We start from the raw sequence: 23,561 nt of genomic DNA, 5'->3' as shown, positions 1-23,561 counted from the left end.
GAATCAAACCCAGTTCTCCAGTTTAGAGTGGGCCATTCTTTAACCATTATACTAACTGGCTTAGGGTCCAAGCCAATATACCTAGCTGCAACTATGTAATTAGTGAATAGGATTAATGCTGCTCCCTATAACCCCTTCCCCCCTCGAGGTGTTATATGTCTGCTATGAGCAGGGTTGGGATGGGGGGGGGTTAGTCGCCACCAATATGTACTGTTCTAGGATTTTATGTGGTAAGGGGATTTTATTGTGGGTTTTAATGTTGTTAGTCACCACGAGCCTGTCAATGGGAGTGGCAGGTTAAAAATTAAACTATAAATAAATAAAAATAAATTTATATCTCACCTCTTCACAGTTGGTTTAAGGAAACTACCTCTGCATTTTAAGATCTCCATGATGTCTTCAAATTTGACTGCCTTCTGATCTACTTGCCACTGGCATATAATTTGTACAATAGCATAATATGCTTTTTGTTCACATGATTATATAAGGAAAATATTTCATTTTGGTATTTTTAATATTCCTTAACCAGGTTTTCATATAAAGTATATATTTCTTTCCCTCCTTTTTCATTTAAAAAAAATACAGAATGTACTGAAGGCCCAGTTGACCTGGTTTTTGTGATAGATGGATCAAAAAGTCTAGGAGAGAATAACTTTGAAATAGTCAAGGAATTTGTAACTGGAATCCTGGACTTCCTTACAATATCCCCCAAAGCGGCACATGTTGGCTTGCTGCAGTATTCTACTGAGGTTCGCACCGAATTTACACTGAAACAATTCAGCACAGCCAAAGACATGATAAAAGCCGTTTCTCAAATGAAATATATGGGGAAAGGCTCCATGACAGGACTTGCCCTGAAGCAAATGACAGAGAGGAGCTTCACTGAAGCAGAAGGGGCCAGGCGATTCTCAGCAAAGGTGCCCAGAGTGGCTGTGGTGTTTACAGACGGACGGGCCCAAGATGACGTTTCCGAATGGGCTGCTAAAGCAAAGCACAGTGGTAAGTTGGATATTGACTTAGAACTACCAGATTTAAGTTGCCAATAAGAAACTTTCTGAAAAGCTGGTTCCAGCCCTCAATCCATAAAGTGGTTTTGCAGCTGTTGCTAGGGAAAAAAGACGATCAATTAAAGTATAAATATATACATGTGGCACTTATAAAAGAGTTGGTTGTTAGATGCCGCTTTTCTCTACCTGAAGGAGGCTCAAAGCGATTTACATTTGCCTTCTCTTTCCTCTCCCCTCAAAAGACACCCTGTGGGGTGGGTGAGCCCTGATATCATTTGGGTATTTTTGAGAGCCCTGATATCACTGCTCGGTCAGAACAGCTTTATCAGTGCTGTGGCGAGCCCAAGGTCACCGAGCTGGCTGCATGTGGGGGAGTGCAGATTCAAACCCGGACAGCATGTGTGTGTGTTAGAGAGAGAACATGTCGGGGTGGGGTGGGGTTAAGGTATTAGACAAAATTGCAGCCACAAACTCCCAGCTCATCTCCTTTACCCAATCAAAGGTCTGCATTTAGAAAACCTTTGTAGAGTTACCAGAAATTATCAAGAAAACAAACACCCAGTTTTTGAAAGTGGCAGTACGCACTTGGATTTAAAGGTCTGTCACTAATTTATTGATTTTTAAGACTATTCAAATTCAAAGAAGTTGACATATCCTGGAACAATATATCCCAGAACAAAAGTGGGAAGGGAACTGTTGAAGTAGATATTTACAGACAGCAGAGCTAAAATATGAAGAATCAGGCTTCTGATTTCTTGTGTTTTATAGGATTCCTAACTTTTCTTTTTGAACTCCCCAGCATTCTATTTGAGGGAGGAGGTATCAGATCAGTTTCAAGGCAGTATGCCTGGTGGCTGTTTTTAGTAAATCCTGCTGGATATACACAAGCCCTGGCATATGGAGCTCTTTGGATTGTGACCCAAGGAGTAAGGAAGCGGAAAGGAAAAGTAGAATAATTTATTTCCTCAAAGGAAAAAATTCTGACCTGGCTGCTGCTGTCTGAAACCTCTGAGGTTTTAAGTTGCAAATGCTATTTGCAATATACATTGTAGGTCTACTTAGGCACTGAGAATATGGAGGCACATGGATTCCTTGCCAATGATGAACTGTGCGCATTTGGAGGGCTTTAACCGGGGCAGAATGGGAAGTAAGCCAAGTTGAGAGGTCCCTGCAGTTTTTCAAGGCAGTTGTGAAGGAGCCTCTTACCACAGACCTAACTGGTATCAGCAATGGCCATCAAGGTCACCCACTGCCTCGTCCCACAAACTGGCCATGGTATAGGAAGGTCAGTGTTGCGGCTGAAGCAGCCGAGCCAAGGAGCTTGTGAGCTGCTAAAGCTCAGCTAGCTGTGCTTGCTTCTGACTTGCCAGAGGCTCTTTAAGACAGGGTTCCCCAAGCACTTTGGGATTCTGAAACAGGATGACAGACACAACCACAAAACGGATGCCTTTGAAGGGAGAGCCAGCCAATAAAATGGCCACCACCAGCGATGCAGCCAACCACAAACGCACAAAGGAAGCCTAAGAACAGGAGACCAGAGAAACAATTTTATAAAATACACCAGAAAAGAGGAGTGAGAGAAAGCATAAAACTAACAACATAGGAACAGCTGCTGCCAAAATATTATTGTAATCTGCTCAGCCAATCAGGAGCCCTGCTGGGCAGGAGTCATAGAATCATAGAGTTGGAAGGGGCCATACAGACCATCTAGTCCAACCCCCTGCTCAACGCAGGATTAGCCCTAAGCATCCTAAAGCATCCAAGAAAAGTGTGTATCCAACCTTTGCTTGAAGACTTCCAGTGAGGGGGCGCTCACCACCTCCTTAGGCAGCCTATTCCACTGCTGAACTACTCTGACTGTGAAAAACTTTTTCCTGATATCTAGCCTATATCGTTGTACTTGAAGTACTTGAAGTCCCGTCCCCAGCCCCACTTACTTTCTAAAATTACTTAGCAGGCACCAGGAAAGGTGTTTGGGGGGGGGGGCGGGAATCATACTCAACGGCTTCAGCCCACCAGGGAATTTCCCTATAAGTCCAATGTCCCATCTGCCACAGGCTGTAAAAGGATGCCTGAGACTAGCAGCATCCTTTTGTACATTGAAAAATCTAGCCTATGTTGAGCCACTTTGTGGGACTGAAGAATTGCCAAGCCTAGGTTTACATCAAAAGGTTTGCGGTAAAGTTATGCGTTAAACGTGGCCTGCACTGCTCCTTTTCCCACATTTGATAAATATGCCGATTATGCCAGAATGACTACCAGAAGGTAGCTCAACCCCACAGCAGCCAGCAGAGTTATGCTGACTGTGCATTTGGCTCCTGAATATTTCATTTTGAGGATTTTGTAATAGTTGCTTAAAGAACAGTTTCCATTATGAATGGTTCATTCATGAAAATAAAACAAATCCCTGGAATAGGAGCTGTGGTTTTTCTCCGGGCAAAATACAAGGCTGGATAGATAATTTATAACGAAGGAATTCAGGACGAAAAGGGCTTACGTTGTTAGTTTTCCTGGAACAGAAGCAATGGGGAAGAAGGTAGTAGACATGCATGTTATTGCTGAATGCACACACCCTTCCCCAGGGTTTCCACTGGGATAAGGAAACTGAAAACAGCAGCTGTCTTTAGATATATTTGAAGACTTCTTCAGTGACAATAATCCCCTTAAAGATGGATTTTGCATCTATCTGTCTTTAGGAATGAATGATAGAATCCTTAATAAAATTACACAGAGGAAACAGAAGGTTGGATCCAGCCAGTTTTTCCATTTGATCTATCCTGTCTGTTCTTACTGCAGCCCCCTTTCCACGTGACTCTTGTCCTCCCGTGATCTTTTCATCTCATGACGAAGAGGAAATCCTTCCTGCCTTTTTCAACAGTAAAAAAAACAGGATGGTTCTTCCCTTTGAATTTCACTGTCTTCTGTTGATTTCAGTTAAATCAAGAGAGCCAGTTTGGTGCAGTGGTTAGGAGTGCGGACTTCTAATCTGGCATGCCAGGTTCGATTCTGCACTCCCCCACATGCAACCAGCTGGGTGACCTTGGGCTCGCCACGGCACTGATAAAACTGTTCTGACCGGGCAGTGATATCAGGGATCTCTCAGCCTCACCCACTCCACAGGGTGTCTGTTGTGGGGAGGGGAAAGGGAAGGCGACTGTAAGCCGCTTTGAGCCTCCTTCGGGTAGGGAAAAGCGGCATATAAGAACCAACTCTTCTTCTTCTTCTTAAACAAGTACAACTGACATTCTTGGGATTATGGCCTTTGCATACATTGTTTTGTTTTTTAAAAGATGTTGTTTGGGTGGAATTGTTTTTAGTCAGCTTCCATGCCAATTTAAAATTGGGTAGCAGAGCATGTTTGGAAGGCCCCTGACACAGCAACATTATTAAAATTAAGCAAGTCTGGATCTGGTGTAAGAATAGTAGGAAATAAGCAATACAAAATAATTTGGACCACAGATTCCCTCAACCTGCTTACGTTCTCCAAAAAAAATCCAAACCAAGCTTTCTCCCCTCTCCCGAATTACCTTTCAGAAGTAAAAACGGTCATGTAGCAATACTGACGTGTGTCTTATATCATCACACTATCGTCATAATATCAGTCAATTTCTTTCTTAGGAATCACCATGTACGCTATCGGAGTAGGAAAAGCAATTGAAGAAGAATTGCGACAAATTGCTTCTGACCCTCCTGACAAACATCTTTTCTATGCTGAGGATTTTAGCGCCATGGAAGGAATAAGAGAAAAGCTCCAAAAAAGAATCTGTGAAGGTATAAAGTTAAGTTTAGTGCAGACAGAATATTTGGGACCCATCACAAGCAAGCTGACCGTTTGGTCTGAACATCTGCAGAATCACAGGGATACGTGTGAAACATGCTGAGCAATAAACCACTGGGACGAATAATATTTCAGCTGTTTGTCACTTGGGGACTGTATAACTTTATTCTAAGGCCAAGGACATATATAATCATTTGTACTACTTCTGCCAGTTGAATAAGTCATGTATGAAATCTGCAATTACAAAACCCCAGAAGGACTGGTAACGCCCTCCCCTTTGTATAAGCTGCAGCAAGATCAGTAAAAGTAAACTGGAAAACATCATTCTGTGTTCCTTTAGAAACACCGTATGGAAATGTTCTGAGATACAGTTTTCTCTTAGGACAGCCTAGTGGGTTAGAATTAGTCACATTTGAGATGGGAAGAAAGCTGTTGAAGCAAGCTGGACCTCTAAACAGCATGGCAGTAAATAAAAACACTTGTACGGACTTGTTTCATGCACAGCAACATTTAGAACAGAAGAAATAGACATATGTAGAAACAACACTTATGAAGTCATAGCATTTCATTCCAGTTGTATAATCCATGGGTCTAGCCTTCCAAGTGTTCTTAAAATTATTGTTTCCTCACCCCTCCTCCCCAGCAGCAAGACTAAACACCCTTATACTTGCAGATCAGCTTCTAATGAGAATGTAAAACCTGCATTGTTTGGGATGTATTTTCAAAAAGCATTTCAGATTATCTGCTGCATTCATAAACAACATTCATACATAACAGAAGAAATCTTGGAGATAATCAGTTGCTCTTCTTACTGTCATATACTAAAACAGGGGTAGTCAACCTGTGGTCCTCCAGATGTTCATGGACTACAATTCCCATGAGCCCCTGCCAGCATTTGCTGGCAGGGGCTCATGGGAATTGTAGTCCATGAATATCTGGAGGACCACAGATTGACTAGCCCTGTACTAAAACATCCTTAATGTAATCAGATGGAACTTGAGTAGGAGTCGTAGATGTAACTAAGTTTGCATAGATTTTGGAATTCCATGCATTTCCATTCCGTGCATACTTTTTAAATTAACTGAAATGGTCCACCTCTTGGAAAATCGAGAGGTGAAATGGAGTGAAGGACAGTCCATTTCACACTGTGTCCTCTTCTTTTTCTCCTACTCTGCTCTGCCCATACATAAAAGCACCAGGCAGAGACACCATTCTTGCTGATCAACCCAGGGAATTCTGGTCTCAATATTGTCAATGATTTTCTTTCTCAGCAGAGGCTAGGAGTTAGTTTATAGAAATTCCTAGGCTGAGAGGAAGCATCTCCCTATCCCAGCATAACAGTCCTGATTGCAGAGACACAGCAGGCAGACAGAGGCACTCAAAATCCCAAAGTTCGTACAGCAGTTAAGATACACATGCAGCCCCAAGTCCAAAGGGAAATCCATTGTTCAAGAGAACAGGTCAGAGTCCAGTGAGTCAATTGTGACTGCAAGGTCACGAATTAACAAAGACATCACTTCCAGACTTTTAGGGATATATTCAGATGTTTAATTTTTCCACTCCCAGCAGTTGCTTCACTGGTCCAAAGTTGCTGTGTGTGATCACACTTGGCCAGTAGAAGAACACAAATATTGCTGATGTCAAAATCTCTAGGCTTCCAACTTAGATTTGTTTAGATGCACATATGCTTAAGTCTGAATGCCAGGAACCTGGGAAAGTATAAACCACACTAACAGAAACAATCTTTTTTTGAGGATTATTTCTGCTTAAGGCAATGATTATTGCAAACTTTGCTTGAACTATTGATTTTGCTTTTGTACCTTCATGATGACATGTATCATTGACATCTGCTGCAAATGCTACTGTTGAACTGTCTTCTTTTTGACAATGTTTCTTCTAGCTCTGAAGTACCACCAGGGTTTACCAGAAGGATTAATGGATTCATATACTGAAGGTTTGATATTTTCAGCCTATGTAGTATGTTGGGTTTCCAGTTCAGCTGATCATTGACTATGCATTTTTATACTGTTTCTTCTCCAGGGAAAGTAAAACAATATTATTCATTGTAATATTGTCCATGGGTTTGTCACAAATGTCCAGATGCAAATCCACCCAAGTTTTGAACAGCAACATGTATGAAACTTTTGAAACAGTTTTCATGATTTGATACATTTGTTCATATAGTATAGGGATTTTTTTTACATTAACTTGTTACAGCTAAAGCCCTGCTACAGTATCAACAAACCATAGCCTAAAAATATTATAAAGGATATATATTGTTTCCATGCTAAAAAACCTTTCAGAAAGATGCTATAGTAGTTTGATCCCTTTTGCTAAATTACTTTAAAGTAGCTTGTGAACCTAAAGGGCCACCTGTTCTCATATAAACCGACCTGTCCATTATGATAATCTTTGTTTTGGGTATTCATGCCACAACCCACAAAACGGCCTTCTCGGTTGTGGCACCAGAATTGTGGCATTCCCTCACCAGGGAGATTTGTCTGTCCCCCTCTATCTCTATCCTCACTCTTTTGTTTGGTGTTCTTTAACTCAGGGGTAGTCAGCCTGTGGTCCTCCAGATGTTCATGGACTATAATTCCCATGAGCCCCTGCCAGCATTTGCTGGCAGGGGCTCGTGGAAATTGTAGTCCATGAACATCTGGAGGACCACAGGTTGACTACCCCTGCTCTAACTGATCCTCCTGCCAGTATATTTTTGTTAAATTGTTTTGTTTTCTCTCTCCTGGCATTTAGTTTTCAATGTCTTCTTAACTGTTCACTGCCTTCTTAACTGTTCACTGCCCTAGTTGAGTGGAAAAGTGGGATGGAAAGTGCTGAATTGCAATAAGATATTGTATACTATGTAACAGAGAGGGTTTGGTAACCATTCTAACTCCACCTTTTTCTGTGTGGCTTCCTCTGCAGAACCTGAAGCAGCTACGCTAGAAATCAAAGATGTTCTTGCCTGTTCCAATTTTGCAGTCCACCACAAATATCTTTTTGAAGAAAAACATTTGCGATCAACACTAGTTTCAGGTAAATCTGTTTGTCTTCTTCTCAGGTTAATATTTTGTACTGGTATTCATCATCTAGCACGTGTACTGGTATTAGCCACCTCCTTGGATTTTCCAGTGTTATGGAAATGTCAGTGTTTTTTCATTTGGCTGATCTCATTTTTATCCTGTACTTATGGCAGTAAACTCAGGAATGCAAACGTGGGTTTCCTTCTCCGTTTTATCCTAATTAAATGGGAAGTTAGATTGCGAATCACTGGCAGGCCGAAGGTGACCCAAGGATGTGAGTGGAACTTTCCCATTTACAGGGCTTTTCCCACATTCTTATTCTAGTAGCTAGTTGAACAAACCTCCTAATGTATCACTTGCCTTGAAATCCCTAGGGCTTTGCCATAAGTCAGCTGTGACTTGATAGCAACAAAGTTTCTGTTTCTTTTTTTGGGGGGGGGGTGTCTATTCTGCACTTGCCTCACTCCCCCCTGGTGGTTGATTTGATATCAGACAAGCTTATTTCCCGCAGTTTAAATCTGCCTTTTAACATTATTCTTTTACTCCGCAGTTCGTATATCACCATTATGTTTGAAAAACACAACAATATAATTATTATTGATATTTTTTTAAAGAACAGGAAAAAGCTTGCTGGCAGGAGGTGTGTATTAAGAGGGGGAGGGAAAATGGCATCAGATGTAGATGGGAGGGCATGGAAGTTTATACACTTGCCTCAATCCAGTTTTTGAATATAATAGTTGGGAAATGTTATACCAAATCAGGATTGAGACAATTTTCTGTAACACCAACAAAACCCGATGGGGAAACGTCCAGACAATGGTGTTGTGGAGAAGCAGCCGAGCATTGTAACTAGGGAGGAAACCTGACTATTGCACTAGACTGCTTCTCACTGACCTGTGTGGCTTTTGTGCAGTTTCATGGTTTGACAGATGTTTGGCAGTTTCCTATTTCTTTGCCTGTGCACTGCAGTTTCTCTCCTGTAGCCAGTAGAATCATAGAATCATACAGCTGTAAGGGACCTCCTGGGTCATCTAGTCGTACCCCCTGCACTATCTATGCAGGACCCTATCGCTCATCCACTGTAACCTGCCCCCCTCTTGAACCTTCACAGAATCAGCCTCTCTGTCAGATGGCTATCCAGCCTCTGTTTAAAAATTTCCAAAGATGGAGAACCCACCACCTCCCAAGGAAGCCTGTTCCACTGAGAAACCCTTCTGTCAGGAACTCCTTCCGAATGTTTAGATGGAATTTCTTTTGCATTAATTTCATCTCATGGTTCTGGTCCATCCCTCTGGGGCAAGAGAGAACAACTCTGCTCCATCCTCTATATGGCACCCTTTTTAAATACATGAAGATGGTTATCAGATCCCCTCTCAGTCATCGCCTCTCCAGGCCAAACAGACCACACTCCCCCAACCTTTCCTCATACGTCTTGGTCTCCAAACCCCTCACCATATTTGTTGCCCTCCTCTGGACACGCTCCAGTTTGTCTACTACATCCCTCTTCAATATGAACATTCTGAATCTGAGTCAAATCTGAAGGCATTATTTAAGCGTTAGATTAACTAAGCATGCAGCATTAGCTTCAACAAATAGTGGTCTTGATCTTGGGGTGTGTGCATGGGGGATTTGCTGTTGCTCACAAGAGTCTTTTCTCTGAATATGTAGCTGGCACACTTGTGACACCATCAATGGTGTGCTAGTGTCAACCTAGCATTCAAATCCCCACTCGTGCCATGGAAATCCACTGGGTGACCTGGGGCCACTCCCTTTTTTAAAGAGTAACCTACCTCACAGACTGAAAAGGAACAAGGGGAGAATTATGAGCTGGAATGGTGAGATAAATGGGTGTATAATGGATGCAGTTTCTCCTGCCTGCATATCCTGCCCTGCTGCAGCATTCTGTCTGCCATTCTGCACAACTCATTGCTATTGCAGCAAAAGTGCTGGACTTCCGATTAAATGTGCTAAATGTATGTGCGAAATTAAATCATGGAAAAAAATCCTTATTTTTTCCTTCAGTTTCCAGCATACTATATTGTTGACTACTTTAATGCCAGTTCATAGGTTAGATTTAACAGTCTTATTTTAAGGATGATTTGATTTCCTTCATTTGTGTGTTATGAATATCTTATACTTACTGTCCAGGTAATCCTGCAGAAGACAAGAAGGATCTGTGCAAATGTGAAAACCTTATTACATTCCAGAATTTGGCAAATGCCGAAGTCAAAAAACTGACAAGACAACATATCCTTTTTCTGCATGCATGTTCCTATTACAGTGAATTCTTAGGTTCTTTGATTTAAAAAATCAAACTCATTCTAATAAGGAAATAGTCTGACTAGGGTTGTGCGATTCGGCCGCCGAAGCGACCGTTCCGTCCGGGCGCAGCCAGCGCCGCGCCGCGGGGGGGGAGGGCGGTGCCGGCAGCGGCGTGACAGCGGGCGCAACCACGCAGGTGTCTGACATTAAGAAATATATATTTGAAAGTGCAAGAGCTCCCTCTAGAAACTTGGAGTCCCAGGCGGATTTGTTAGCTCTGTGGCATTCCTGGACACCTTGAGTAGGATCAGAAAACTTATCACACCAGGGAAGTCTTTCCCCAATAATCACCTTGTACGTTTGAAGTAAGGGGGACTTTGAATAGGAAAATGGACATGATGTGCACAATCACCATGTACTGTCATAAACATACCGAGGAGTAAGGGGGAACAACTAATGAAAACCAATAGACTAGAAAGCACAGTACCTGTTTTGCACTCTTTCAGGTGCCTTCCTGCTTACTTCAGTAGTAGCGTGTTTCTGGTACAATATAGGAGCCTGATTTGTAGTCCACAGGCTTAAATACATCACTGGCTCTGCCAGTGTACAAAGGTTGGTAGTGACGGTATGAATCCCAGCTTCTCTCTAACTGCAATCTTCAGACGCCAAGCTTTGTATTGTTTACTTTCCTTTTCAAAGTTCCAATGGATGACCTTGAGCAATTACTAAAAACACAGAACCTATCTTTAAGAAATGTCAGAACTCACTGACACTGGCAGCTGTCACAGACACTAGGTAACGACTTCAGTTGCTCAGCTGCTGCAGAAGAGCTGTGCATTGAACAGCTGACAACATTTAAGTGTGACGCATCCCAATGTCTCTGCTGCTTCTTACTCTTGCCAGGAACCCAGCTAAGCTAGAACAAACACACTTGTCACTAGTATGGTTGCCAAACATTCAGTGGGATGACTACATCTACTTTTTTCCTGCACCAGGCAGAAATATATAGTTTTGATTTTATGAATTTTTATAGTACTGTTTTTAGCCACCTTGGTAGTCCTGATAAAAATGTATAGCCTGCCTTAAAGCCCTACGTAGTTCCAATGATTCATGAACTGAGTTTATGGAATAAAACTTCCATCCCACCACTGTAGTTCCCACATGCCCCAAAACCTTGTCCTGGGGTTCAGGGAGACTCCCAGAAATAATGTTAAGCATTACAGGGGTGGGGGAGGTCCTGCAATGGGATAAAGGGAAGACAGCAAAAATCTACTCCTCTGCCAGAAGTTCTTTTACACTGACAGAAATAAACTGCAAGATTTTACATCACTATGCAAAATTATGCATGAAATGGCCTATGCGTTTCCTTAATGAATGCTTACTAGACAAGATGACAAAAAGAATGGAAGCCCTGGAAAACAGATTAAGATACTGAAGAACACTCAACAGAAGTATGTTGTGCTGTACATTTATACATAGGAAAATAATGTATCAAAGGCCTTGTGCGCTCCTAGGAGAAGAGAGAAATTTATGGCTCCGGTATTTCAACAATTTACCAGACTCCATTTTTGTGTTGATGGCAGATAGAGAATGTATGATCCAGTGTTTTATACAGTTGTTTTCATTGAAATAAGCTATGTAATATAATAAACTGGTGCTTTTAATGAACAATAGAAACTAAAATAGTGCTGTGAGCATTTTGAAAAAGACCTGCAAAATAGAGCAACTTCATTGAAGCTGCTGTAAAAAGTGGGACGATATCCACAATCATGTTCTGACAAAATGCAAGTTGACAATAAGGCAAGCATCTCATATATATATGAGATGACAAAAAAAGTTTCAGAAGGAAACCAGTTGGCCATTTGGATTACAAAAATAATTGCTTACGGTAAATGGGGAGACCAAAGGGAAACTGAATAAATTCTGTGCATCTGTTCTCACTCTGGAAATTGCAGGCCATAAACCAGGGCAAGAGTCGCAGTTTTGGGAAGAGCCTGAAGAACCGAGTCAAAATGATATGATTGAAAATTAATTTCTAGGACTAGTAGACAAACTGACAATCCAGGTGGCATACAGCCAAGGTGAAATTGTTCTTCTGTCAACAAGTAACTCATTGTTAAAATTAACTTCCATGCCAGATTACTTAGAAAGTAGCAGAAGGCATTCCAGTTCTTAAAAAGGGGTCCAGGGGGCATCCAAGAATTGCAGGCCAGAAGCTTAACGTCTGTTCCAGGTAAATTAGTTGAAACTGTAAAGAGGGAATTAAGCACCCTGAAGACCAAAGGCTGCTGAAAGAAAATCAGCATGGCTTCTTCAAAGGAAAGCCTTGCACCACAAATTGCGATAACCTTTTCCATTTGCTCGGGAGTTTCTATCACCCTCCACAGCCTCAGGGTTACAGGATGGGTCAAGCCATCACAATGCACTGCCCTCTTAAAACAGAGCCATCAGTCCCATCTCTCTGAGACATCACCAATCCCCTTTAATAATCACCCCTCTCTCAGGCTGTGCACAGACCTATTGGGATGCGGACTAAAACAGTGTGGCACTTGCACCCTGCCACCATTTATTCATTTCCTTATATAGTTATATAGAGAAGATGTGCGCATGGGGGCTTGCTTCTTTCCCTGAGACCATAAACAAGGAGTTAACTTTTATTTATGATTTGAACATAACATTGAAGGTAATGAATCTTCTGAAGTTTCTTTTAAGTTGAATTTTTGAATTCTACTCCCCTATTCAGGCATTAGAGATTCTGCCTTAAGCTGGTCTTCCATCACAGTTTAATTCAGCCACTCTTACAACATTCCATCAGCTCCCATCAGTTGCTCTTAGAGCAGAACCTAATCTGTCCCCATCCACAAACTTTTTGGGAGTTTCACACCAGTAAGCATGGCAAACTGCAGAAGAAATGTGTAGTGGTGGTTGTCGTAGGCAGGCTTGGGGGCCAAATGGGAAGTAGTGGTTCAGGCTGACCTCAACCAAATGCCTGGCAGAGGAGCTCCCTTTTGCAGGCCTTGTAGGACTGTTCCGGCAGGGTCCTGATCTCTGGGAGCTTTTTCCACCAGCTGGGAGCCAGGATGGAGAAGGCTCTGGCCCTGGTCAGGCTGGCTTCCTTGGGGCCAGGGACCACCAGGAGGAGCACAAGGCTCTTTGAGGGGTGTAGGCAGAGAGGTGATCCCTCAAGGTTGACTTAAAGTTTCTTTTGGTTATTGATTCAGAACTGAATAATACACATGTATTCTCACATTCAATTTAACACTTTCCTTCCCTTTGTCTCTTCCAAATAACTAGACTTTTGTGTAAAGCCAGACATTTTCTGCTGTTCCAATTAAGAGGCACAACCAACAGAGGCAATGTGTCTAAATAGTACTCCGTATCCTCAGGGGATGCTAATTATACAGTCTGTGTGACCTGGAATGCTTGGAACTATTAAGAATCTCCAAATTACGTGAATTTCTTGATTAAAATTATGTAACATGCGAGGCATTTGTGTACTTCAGACAACTGGTTGCAAATAGATTATGTATTCTTATTTTGATTTTAAGGTGTCTCCTCATATCCAATTTATGAAAACTCATATTAGCAATAGATTTGTAACCAGTTTTTATTACACAAAAAATGAACATTTTCCAATATTACTTCTCACTGGTTTGTTCTGGCATGCTTCTAATGATGTCAGAATCACCTGTTGAGAAAAAAAATCAATATTTTAATATCAAGGTTAGATTAAAGATTTATTCACCTGTATAAAATTCAAGTACAATATCTTTAAAAGTTACCCACACTAGACAAGTCCCACTCATTCAAAAATTTTACAATGTTACAAAACAGTTGTACACTCCCAATTAGCATACATTATTCCAGAATATCACTAGCAGTTAAAAACCAGAGCTAGGGAGGCAAACTAGCCCTGGGGACACACTGCATAGTGTTGCTATAGCGAATGTCTAGCCTGCCGTGACCACTGGACGGTCAGGACAGCGAGAATATTCGCAGAGTTTGTGCTTTTCAGGTACCACAATGAGAATCTTACCTGGCCTATACAAAGGAAAATATTGATTCAGAAATGGTATTTGAAAAACTTATGTCCTCAGTCCCCCTTTCAATATTCAAAGTGCCTTTCAATAAATCTCAAAGCTATAACAAAAGCTCTGATAAAAGTCTTAACTAGTTTACCAGTTGTCTCATTCTAGAACTACCGAGACACATAGAATTATAGAAGCCAGAAACCCAACCCAGAACACCTGGAATTCAGATTTTCATTAGAGCAGAATACTCTGCAGTGATTTTTTAAAACATGTTTCCTAAAGTATCTAGTTCATCTCAAGCACTTTGAAGGAAGCCAATTTCACCTTGATAGACTGCAAATGTATTTAAGCCTTGAAGTCATTTTATTTCTTTTAATAAATTTAGACTGCCAGCTAAGTTAAAATACTAATTAAGTGCAAGTCACATATCCAGAAATCGTACAATCAATTCTAGTGTATTGCAGGAGTCCAGTGCGTTCTATGGGATAAGTAAGGCCATGCTGCTAAATCTAAGCCAACAAGTATGCTGTTGCTTTTGAAGCATACCGATTTGAAAGTGGTCAAGATCTGAATTCTGAAATCACTACCACTTTCAAACAATACTGACAGAGCCAAGCTACCCAGTGTAAGGCTCCTTGGGTCTCAGTGAGAAAATAAACTTAAGTAAACAGTAACCCAACTTAAAATAAGTTGAGTTGAGAAGGCAATCTACATACCTGGGTCAATGATGGCCAGCGTACATACTCTGTAGTACTTTCCACAAGCTGTACCCAGTTCGATGTTGTTGCCGCTATAGTGGTGCACACCAGTTTTGGCCAACATAGCATAGTACTCAATTTCTGATTTTCTGAGAAAATAAACAAGTTAATTGACTCACATGCTAGAAATTTGGCTTTGAGCAATAAATGTAGCAAACTACACAATTGGGAGGGAAGCTACAGTCATACAGCCCTGCGAATTTTACCAGCAGCACATTAGGGTACTGACTATTCTACTCTCCTAAACAAGATACATTCCTCTTGAAATAAATGTTTTGCATAAGCACATAGTAGAATTGTCTTTTACATATACATTTATTTATAATTAATTTCTACACTTCCCTTTCCAAGAGGCTCAGGGCAACTTACAACATCTACAACAAAAACAGTTGAATTTTAAAATTTAACAATAAAACATTTAAAAATTCTAGGAACTTCAGTTCTATTTTAATGTGGGTGGACTGGAGGGGGTAAAGTGCCACTCTTGTTCATTTTATGGTGTACAGATGGTAAGCTTTCCGTATCTGTATATGGTATATGTTTGTAGGGAAGCCAGCTACTGGTGGTATTTTGTATGCCTTAACTACAGGCCCAGTAGAATAGCTTTCTTGCAGGCCATAGTAAACTACTTTAAATCCCACAGGGCCCTGATCTCATCTGGAAGTAGTACAATCAATCTTTTGCCAAGCAGATGCTAAGGTACTAAGTCACAAGAAAACATCATGCTAGCCTTGATGTACTGGGGGCAAAGGTTTCACTGAATTCATCCTGAAAGAAGCATTCCTTTCACATTGGTGAGAATTTGGGAAAATCCCTAGAGTAAGAGTTAAACAAGTACAATCCTCTTTTAAGATTCAATTGCCAAAGATTGTTGCCTTTTGTGTAGTATACATCACTCTGTCTCTGCTACATTAACATGGCTTCAAACCTAAATATGCTATAATTTGATAGTGCATGTGAACCAGCCAATTTTTCTAGAAAACAACAACCAGGGGTTGTATTGAAGATTAAGAAATCATATTTTAGGCATGTGGCAAATTAGCTTATCTTAAGGCATCAGTATAACACATCCTTTGAACTTAAGAAGTCTGTTTTAAGTAGATGCTCACTTACCTCAGAGCTGGACAGTTGTTGGCAAGGATGACCAACTTGGCTTTGCCCTGCCGGATCATTTTCAGAGTCTGTTTGTACCCCAGTACATATTTACCACTTTTCATAACCAGCTGAAGCCTAGAGTTGATGGACTCTAGGGACTTTTTCTGTAAGAAGACACAAAAAGATGTCTATATATAAAAAACTTTTAAAATCACCTCTCCATTTTGTTTTAAAAACCTAGAGCTGTTTGAGTAGTTTTAAAAACCATAATATACAGGAAAAATCCAAAGCATCCAACTCAAGTGAAAACTAGTTTTTAAAAAAATATTCTAACCACCGTCAATTTTCAGAACTATTTCTTGTCAAATAAGATATGCAGAAATATTTAAGGCAATTATAAACTCCAATTACTCATATCCAGATAGTCATGATAGTCTCCTCCCCGTCACAATACTATGCTTTAAAAAATGAAAAATCCTATGCCACATTCAACTTCTTTATACCATGACATGAAACTGGCTGAAAAGCCCAATTTGAATTAAGTTTATTTCACTCTTAGGACTACAATAGTACCAAAACCTTAAGTGAACAGTGCCATCTGCCTGTCATCCTCCTAACAAGCAGGACCGCTTGCAGATCTGTTTTACGGCCTCTGAAACAGAGGTATTGAACTCATTTGTTAAGAGGGCAGATCTGACATAAACATCACTATGTGTGCCATAAAATGTACTGCCAAGTACTGGAGAAAGGGCATAGGCAAATCCAAGTGACCAGATTACTTTTGCCTCAAAATACAAACATGTTTTAAATGTTAATACTCTTACAATATTTCCTCAAAGTATATCCATGATGCCTATCCTCCCACTTGCATCACCCGTTCTGCATCAACACTGGGACATAATGCACAGCCTCCTTAGTCTACAAAATAAAGTTAATGACCAGTTACTCATTGGCTTGATAAAGAGCTTGAGATGGGCCAATTCCATCTCACACATGACACCCCTGCCCTATGACATAACTCCAGATGCATGCAACACATTCATAAGAACCTCTCTAATAGCCACATTATTTTTAATTCCAATTTGTCTTTATTTTCCTGCTGCCAAGCACTAAAAAGACATCCTGCCAGCCAGTTAAACGAAATAGGGAAAATTCTGATTCAAATATGTAATTTAAACATTTAAACCATGTTTACAAAAAAATTAAATAATGTTAGCAAAAGTAGGCAAATACACTATGTACAAGCCTGGACCATGTACAAGCTTCACATCCAGATTTTAGTGCATATAATATGATTGATCTGCAGCACAACAGCCCTGCCAAGTATAGATAAACAAATTATATTTACATATACAGGGCATTTTCTTTTATGCCCCAGATCCTTGGTTAAAGCAGATTGGGACTAACAATGGTTTAATTGTTACCTGTCTGAAAAAGTACTTTAGAAGACCAGACAATCTTTCACATGTGAGGGGGGAAAGGACCCCCCCATCCCTATAAATACATACATAGAATCATAGAGTTGGAAGGGACCCCATGGGTCATCCAGTCCAACCCTCTGCATTATGCAGGACACTCACATACAACTTCGGATAATATTTTTTCAGCTCAGGTACCAAAAGAGGAATACAATGTTTCTGTCCACTGAATATTACACTAGCCCTTGTACAGAAACAAACAAAAACAATCACTTGAAACATTCATCAACTCCAGAAAAAAAACAAATCCTGCATTTCCAAAGAATTGCTGCAAACAAGCCGTACTCCAAGACTGAGTAAATTCCTTCCTACATCTAAATACCTGAAGAGCCACTTGGTTATTGTAACCTTATATTTCATAGTCTGTTTCTTACATGTCACAACCTTATTTAACTTACAATTTCCAGCTACTCATCTGCTTTAAATTACACCGGTAGGCTACATCTAAAGATACACTCCACACATCTGACAACGTAGTTTCCATTTCACATATCCTTATGCCATAAGAGCATGATATATGTCCAGCAGGACCAGAGCAGTGGTCCCCCTCATCCAGCAACCTGTTTCACACATCACTATGTCAGTGGCGGAGATGGGGGAGAGAGCAGCAAACAAGGAATGGAGGCCTAGACCTCCTCCTCCCCCTCGTGCGGCCTGTGAGCATGAAGGGTCCTTCTAGTCCCCGCAGCTGGCAACCACTGACGGGCCTGGCCTCCCTGGATGCATCTCGCCACCCTTTAAAGCCTGCTGGCCGCTGAGGAGCACCCAACTCGCGGGGACTCCCTGTCCCGCAGGCTCCTCAGGCCTCTCTTCAGGCAGCAGCGGCTCCTTCTCCTGCTCACGAAGCCTCCTGCCTCGCTCGAGCGGCCACGTGAACTCCTTCCGGCCGGCCGAGGCTCGCTCCGCCCGGGCCTTTCCCACTCACCGTCTTCTTGGCGGCCACCATCCTTGCGGCTCACGTCCGGCCGGCTGTTACCTGGGGGAAGGAGGAAGAGGAGTTAACAGGCATAAGGCCGCATCCCGGCGACCCCGCGCCCGCACGAGCCCCCGCCCCACCGCCAGCCCCGGAGAGCCGCTCACCCGAGAGGCGCCTCCAAGATGGCCGGGCAACGAGGAAAGGAGCGAGCTCCCACAATGCAGCGCGCCTTCCCACGCGCCCCACTCACGGCGCGCAGCTGCGCTCGCGAGAGGAGGAAAGGTCCCCCGCCCTTTCATCGAGGTGAGCATGCGCACAGGGGATTAGTTGATAGGACGAGGATTGGTCGCCGGCTCCGGTAGTGGGGGGTCAGTTGATGGATAGAGAGCGGCGGGCATGCGCAGTCGGCTTCTGTGTGGACGTCGAAGTTGTATGTAGGCTTCCCGCTCCGTTATCAGTCGTATCTTAAAAGCCGAGGCTTTTGGTCTGAAGCAGAACAAAGTTTAATTACTGGTAGAAGCGGTCTCAAACTTAAATAATAATACTATTTATTAAAAACCCTCAAAATAACATTATTTTGTTCCACTGTAGGCTGTTGCGGTCTAGAGCCTTAAAGAAGGAACTGGCTTTTTAACTAATTAACTAATTTACCAAAACTTGGAAGGTCTCCCATTTATTACTGGCGTAAACTAGTTAACATAACTAGAATTTTTATTGATTAAACCTTTATTGATATTTCACTTACATACCTCATCATGTGTTTCATGGCCTTTTACAACCTGCTATTCCTGATTTTCTCTATGCCTTTTACATAAAAGGAGCAACTTCTGAGTAGCAGCTGCTCACTGTGTCGGGAGAAGGATGAAAAATATTGAGACTCCTGTCTACCACCACTATGTTTTGGTGTTTGCTTTACATAGCCTAACTACCATCCATTTCTTCCTTTCATCAGCTTTTGCTGGGCAAGAAAGATCGTGTCACTGTGATACATGCCCTGTTAACACCTAGATTAGATTACTGGACTGTGTTCTACAGGGGGCTGACCTTGAAGACTGTCCTGAAACTACAGTTGGTACAGAATATCCATGATGCCTATCCACCAGAGTGTCGACACTAGTGGATAATAGGTCTTTTCCTATGTGCAATGACTTCCAATTTGCTTCTGCATCCAATTCAGAATTCTGGTATTGACCTTTAATTCTCTATATAGCTTGTAACCTGCATACCTTAAGGACTGTTTTCTTCCATATGGATTTACCCATCTACTCCAGTCATCTTCGGAGGCCCTGCTTCAAGTGTCCCGGCCATCGGAGGATAGACTAGGTAGCAATAAGAGAAAGGGCCTTCTTGGTTATGGCACCAAAACCTTGGAACTCTCTCCCTGGTGAGATTTGTTTGTCTCCTATCGCTGTCTATTACCAATGGATGGAAACTCAATACTGTTAGGAGGAGGAGTTCTTATATGCTGTTTTTCTCAACCCGAAGGAGGCTCAAAGTGGCTTACAGTCGCCTTTCCCCTTTCCTCTCCCCACCTTGGTTTTGGTGATGTATCTTTATGTGTTTTTATTGGATTATTTTATATATTATTTTTTAAAGGCTGTTTTAATGTTCAAATGCTTTCATGTTTGCCACCTTGAGAACCATATTTGGGTAAAAAGGGCATTAAAATTTTGAGATAAATAAGTGGCAGATTTCAGTTAGGAATTCTGAGCATTTAGAAGAAGAAGAAGAGTTGGTTCTTATATGCTGCTTTTCCCTACCCGAAGGAGGCTCAAAGTGGCTTACATTCGCCTTCCCTTTCCTCTCCCCACAACACCCTGTGGGGTGGGTGAGGCTGAGAGAGCCCTGATATCACTGCTCGGTCAGAACAATTTTATCAGTGCTGTGGTGAGCCCAAAGTCAGCCAGCTGGTTGCATGTGGAGGAGTGCAGAATCGAACCTGGCATGCCAGATTAGAAGTCCACACTCCTAACCACTACACCAAACTGGCTCTCAGAAGCTACCAGTAAATAGTGAGAACCATTTCTTGTCTAACTTTAATTGCTGTGCCAGATTTCTGTCTGCAGGAGGAAGAAGTTGGTTGGGTAATTGCTTCCTTTCTCTGCCTATCTTGAGTAATAGCATCATTTCCCTGCCTTCCCTAGGTAAGGAGGCCTTAGCAAGCCTTTTCAGGGCACGGGGGGTGGGAGAGTTGCAGAGTGCCTGCCAGCGCTTCCTACCTCCCACCCCAAGAATGCCCACCGAGGCCTCTCCAGGCCATGGCTGTCCTCGGGGGGGGGGGGCTCTACATTAAACAATGCAAGGACTTGAGGAGGGTGCATAAGGCTGTGGATTTCTAGCATGCAGAACTTGCAGCATAGTACATGGGGGTTCAAAAGGTGTAAGGGACAGAACTTCCAGTTCACAGCAGGAAAGTTCCAAGCATATTTGACCCATTATTTTGAAATTAAGCAATGCATTACGCGGGATAAATAAAATAAATACGATTCTGCTGAATGCTGATGGTATAGATGTAACGGAGCTTTTTTAAAAAATTCAGTAAACCCGAAAATGTTCCATGTAGTAGAAAGTAATTTATTTATTTATTTATTTATTTATTTATTTATTTATTTATTTATTTAGATTTATATACCGCCCTCCCCGAAGGCTCAGGGCGGTTTACATTAAAACTAATCAACGATACATGAAACAGTCTTCGTTAAAACATACAGTAAATAATAACAGTGGTTGTAACCATGTAACAGAATAATGTAACAGTATAACAGTATAATAAAATAATATAACGATGGAACGGTGCAATACCACAACAGGTCCAGAGCGCGCTGGTGGAGTTCTGGGGAGATGGGGGGAGGGGGGGAGCGGGGGCCCTTCATTCGCTGTTGGTTGTGCCTGGTCTCAATTTAACATTGTAGTTTTAGAAGTTGTGTGTAAAATGGAGATATAAAGGAAAAGGCATCTCTCCATAAGGGAATAAACAAGAGATTTACTTTTTTAAAAGAATGAAAGTTGGGAATTCAGAGAGCCTGCTAATCCTATCATTACAACCATATACCACCATAGCGTTATTTTAGCATCAATATTTTTCAAAAATACAAAACCCCAGTGGGGTGGCTACTTCTGGCACCAAAAAGAAAGTGCCAGAGTTTGAAAAGGACATGTGGATCATAAACAGAAATGTGGCAGGGCTGATCCCATTTTACAATGTGATCGATATAATTATACAAGGATTACATAAAAAAATATAAACAAAATGTCTTCAGGGCGGGGGAGGAAGGTGAGGGGGTGGTCTGACAGTGACTGTCCATTCATCTAAAAGTGGGCTGGAGGAGGGTGGGAATTGGTGAGGCAAAACCAACAGAAACATGATGTATGAGGGGAAAGGTGACTCACAATTGGCTTGGTGTAGTGGTTAAGAATGGCAACTTCTAATCTGAAGAATTCGGGTTGATTCCCCACTCCTACACATGCAGTCAACTGGGTGACCTTGGGCCAGTCACAGTTCTCCCAGATTTCTCTCAGCCTCACCTACCTTTCAGGGTGTCGGTTGTGAGGAGAGGAAGGGAAGGTGATTGTAAGCACTCTGAGACTCCTTGGGGTAGTAAAAAGTGTGTGCATGTGGGGAAAGCAGCTCTTCTTCCATAGAAAGGCCATGATAAAAGTGGTCTCAAAATAACTTGGGAGCAGGGAACAACAAAAAAAATCTGAAGCAAAAACTAAAGGCAAAGCAATGCATGATGAAATCAGGTGGTATTTCAAAGCAGCATGAGGTCAGAACTGGAGGGCGGGGGGGACATGTTAAAAAGGCCATGGCTGGATCCCAAAAATGTAAAGCGACCCTTAAACCATTGTAATGATAGAGATTCTTTAGGCAGAATTAAGAGGCCCATTAAGTTCAGCTTAGTTTAGATTAATCAAGGTCAATATCCTCGGTTTATCCTATATTCTAAAATCTTCCAAGGTGGTTTTGGCCTATCCTAAGGCCCAGCAGAAACGTTAACACTTGTGAACATCAGACAGTTGAGAGCGCTTTTATTAGAATGCTGTAATGGCACCCTCATCCATTAGTTTTCCCTCAATGCGTAATCAAAGTGGCAGTCTGGGCTTTAGGATAACAATCATATTTCAAGCATGTGTAAACATGCTCATCCAATTTTCTCTGGCCCATGCACTCTCCTATTCATTGATCGCCAGGAAAACAAGTTCAGCTCATTGTTCCAAGGCCATTACAATGAGGAATTCGGGACACTCATGAGGCAGACATTTGCTGAATAGGCGCTCACATTTCTTGTCATTCAGCCACCCAATCAAATAATAGGTTTTTAAAAAAACAGTGGAGAAAGGGATGAAAGTTTGCTGGACTGTAGAGAAAATCCTGAATCGGGATTGTCTATCTGAGCACAGTCTGAACATGCTTACAAAGTCCAGCTGACATTATGGGTATTACTGTTGCAAAGAAGATGATGTGTTTCAGCAGAACACATGCTTTAGCCCCACCCCTACCAGTCCTCCAGTGTCAGCCCTTATAAATGCCTACTCTGCCCTTAAATAGTGTCATAAGGGGCAATAGCATCCCAGTCTGATGTTGTTGGTCTGCTTGGGTCCTACCAGCAGAATAAAACTCTGGCAGGAACAGCCAGACTGGGGGCAGAGGGGCCCCCCACAGTGGAAAGGGGTATCACTCCAAGTGTCCTAAAAGGGGTGAGGAGAGAGGCTACACCCTGATCCATGGGGGGGGGCACTGCATGGGGCCCCTGGAAGTAGGCTGGTAGTTATGAATTTCCTGCATTGTACAGGGGGTTGGACTAGATGACCCTGGAGATCCCTTCCAACTCTATGATTCTAAGTGTGGTGTTCATAGCATGTGCTACATGTGTTAATGGATAAACCAGCCCTGAGTGTTGTACTAAAATGTTAGACTAAGATCTGAACAAAGTTTGAGTCCAATGGCACCTTTAAGGCCAGTTAAGTTTTATTCAAGGTGTGAGCTTGTGACAATAAAATGGAGGAGAGGAGAATTATGGGGAGAAAGGTGGAATGAAGTATACAGCATCCCAGTCTCTGAAACCACCTTTAATAGGATGCACTATGAGAGTCAAGTTAACACCACCTCGTCTTTTATAGCTCTACGGCTGAAAGTTTCTGCTCCATTTTTTCAGTTGCTGCTTTTCTAGCTACATCTTCTCTTGCCTCTGCTTGCCAAATCCTTTTGACTG

General features: G+C 42.0%; 2 protein-coding genes and 1 non-coding gene across 3 annotated transcripts in view; 1 reads left to right on the top strand and 2 right to left on the bottom strand.

Moving 5' to 3' along the window:
* MATN2 (matrilin 2) overlaps nucleotides 1–13,583 on the top strand; it is a 58,072-nt gene extending 44,489 nt beyond the window's left edge. Inside the window, exons 15-20 of the mRNA XM_077351831.1 lie at nucleotides 586–999; nucleotides 4,626–4,778; nucleotides 6,686–6,739; nucleotides 7,711–7,821; nucleotides 9,957–10,055; nucleotides 11,453–13,583. Coding sequence (XP_077207946.1) covers nucleotides 586–999; nucleotides 4,626–4,778; nucleotides 6,686–6,739; nucleotides 7,711–7,821; nucleotides 9,957–10,055; nucleotides 11,453–11,505 — 884 coding nt within the window. The 3' untranslated portion in view covers nucleotides 11,506–13,583. The remainder of the gene's footprint in view (nucleotides 1–585; nucleotides 1,000–4,625; nucleotides 4,779–6,685; nucleotides 6,740–7,710; nucleotides 7,822–9,956; nucleotides 10,056–11,452) is intronic.
* Nucleotides 13,584–13,659: 76 nt separating this feature from the next.
* Nucleotides 13,660–18,636, bottom strand: RPL30 (ribosomal protein L30). Its single transcript, XM_077351832.1, has 5 exons — nucleotides 18,513–18,636; nucleotides 18,358–18,408; nucleotides 15,973–16,118; nucleotides 14,818–14,948; nucleotides 13,660–13,758 (listed from the first exon to the last, which is right to left on the bottom strand). The coding sequence occupies exons 2-5, from the start codon at nucleotides 18,376–18,378 to the stop codon at nucleotides 13,709–13,711; spliced, it is 348 nt and encodes a 115-aa protein (XP_077207947.1). The 5' UTR covers nucleotides 18,379–18,408; nucleotides 18,513–18,636; the 3' UTR covers nucleotides 13,660–13,708.
* LOC143845295 (small nucleolar RNA SNORA72) lies at nucleotides 13,937–14,069 on the bottom strand. Its single transcript, XR_013234349.1, has one exon. It is a non-coding gene; the product is annotated as a small nucleolar RNA SNORA72 (small nucleolar RNA).
* Nucleotides 18,637–23,561: the final 4,925 nt, after the last annotated feature.

Source organism: Paroedura picta, chromosome 9 (assembly GCF_049243985.1).
Source record: "Paroedura picta isolate Pp20150507F chromosome 9, Ppicta_v3.0, whole genome shotgun sequence".
NCBI lineage: Eukaryota > Metazoa > Chordata > Lepidosauria > Squamata > Gekkonidae > Paroedura > Paroedura picta.
This window is presented reverse-complemented; position numbering and strand designations above follow the sequence as displayed.

Bases quoted from the DNA above. Each gene is read 5' to 3' on its own strand.
- RPL30 (XM_077351832.1), bottom strand. From the start codon at position 18,378: ATGGTGGCCGCCAAGAAGACG. The intron at 16,119-18,357 runs GTGAGTGGGAAA...GTCTTCTTACAG, and splicing joins TGGTGGCCGCCAAGAAGACG to AAAAAGTCCCTAGAGTCCAT. The intron at 13,759-14,817 runs GTATGTAGATTG...TTTTCTCAACAG, and splicing joins GCTGGCCATCATTGACCCAG to GTGATTCTGACATCATTAGA.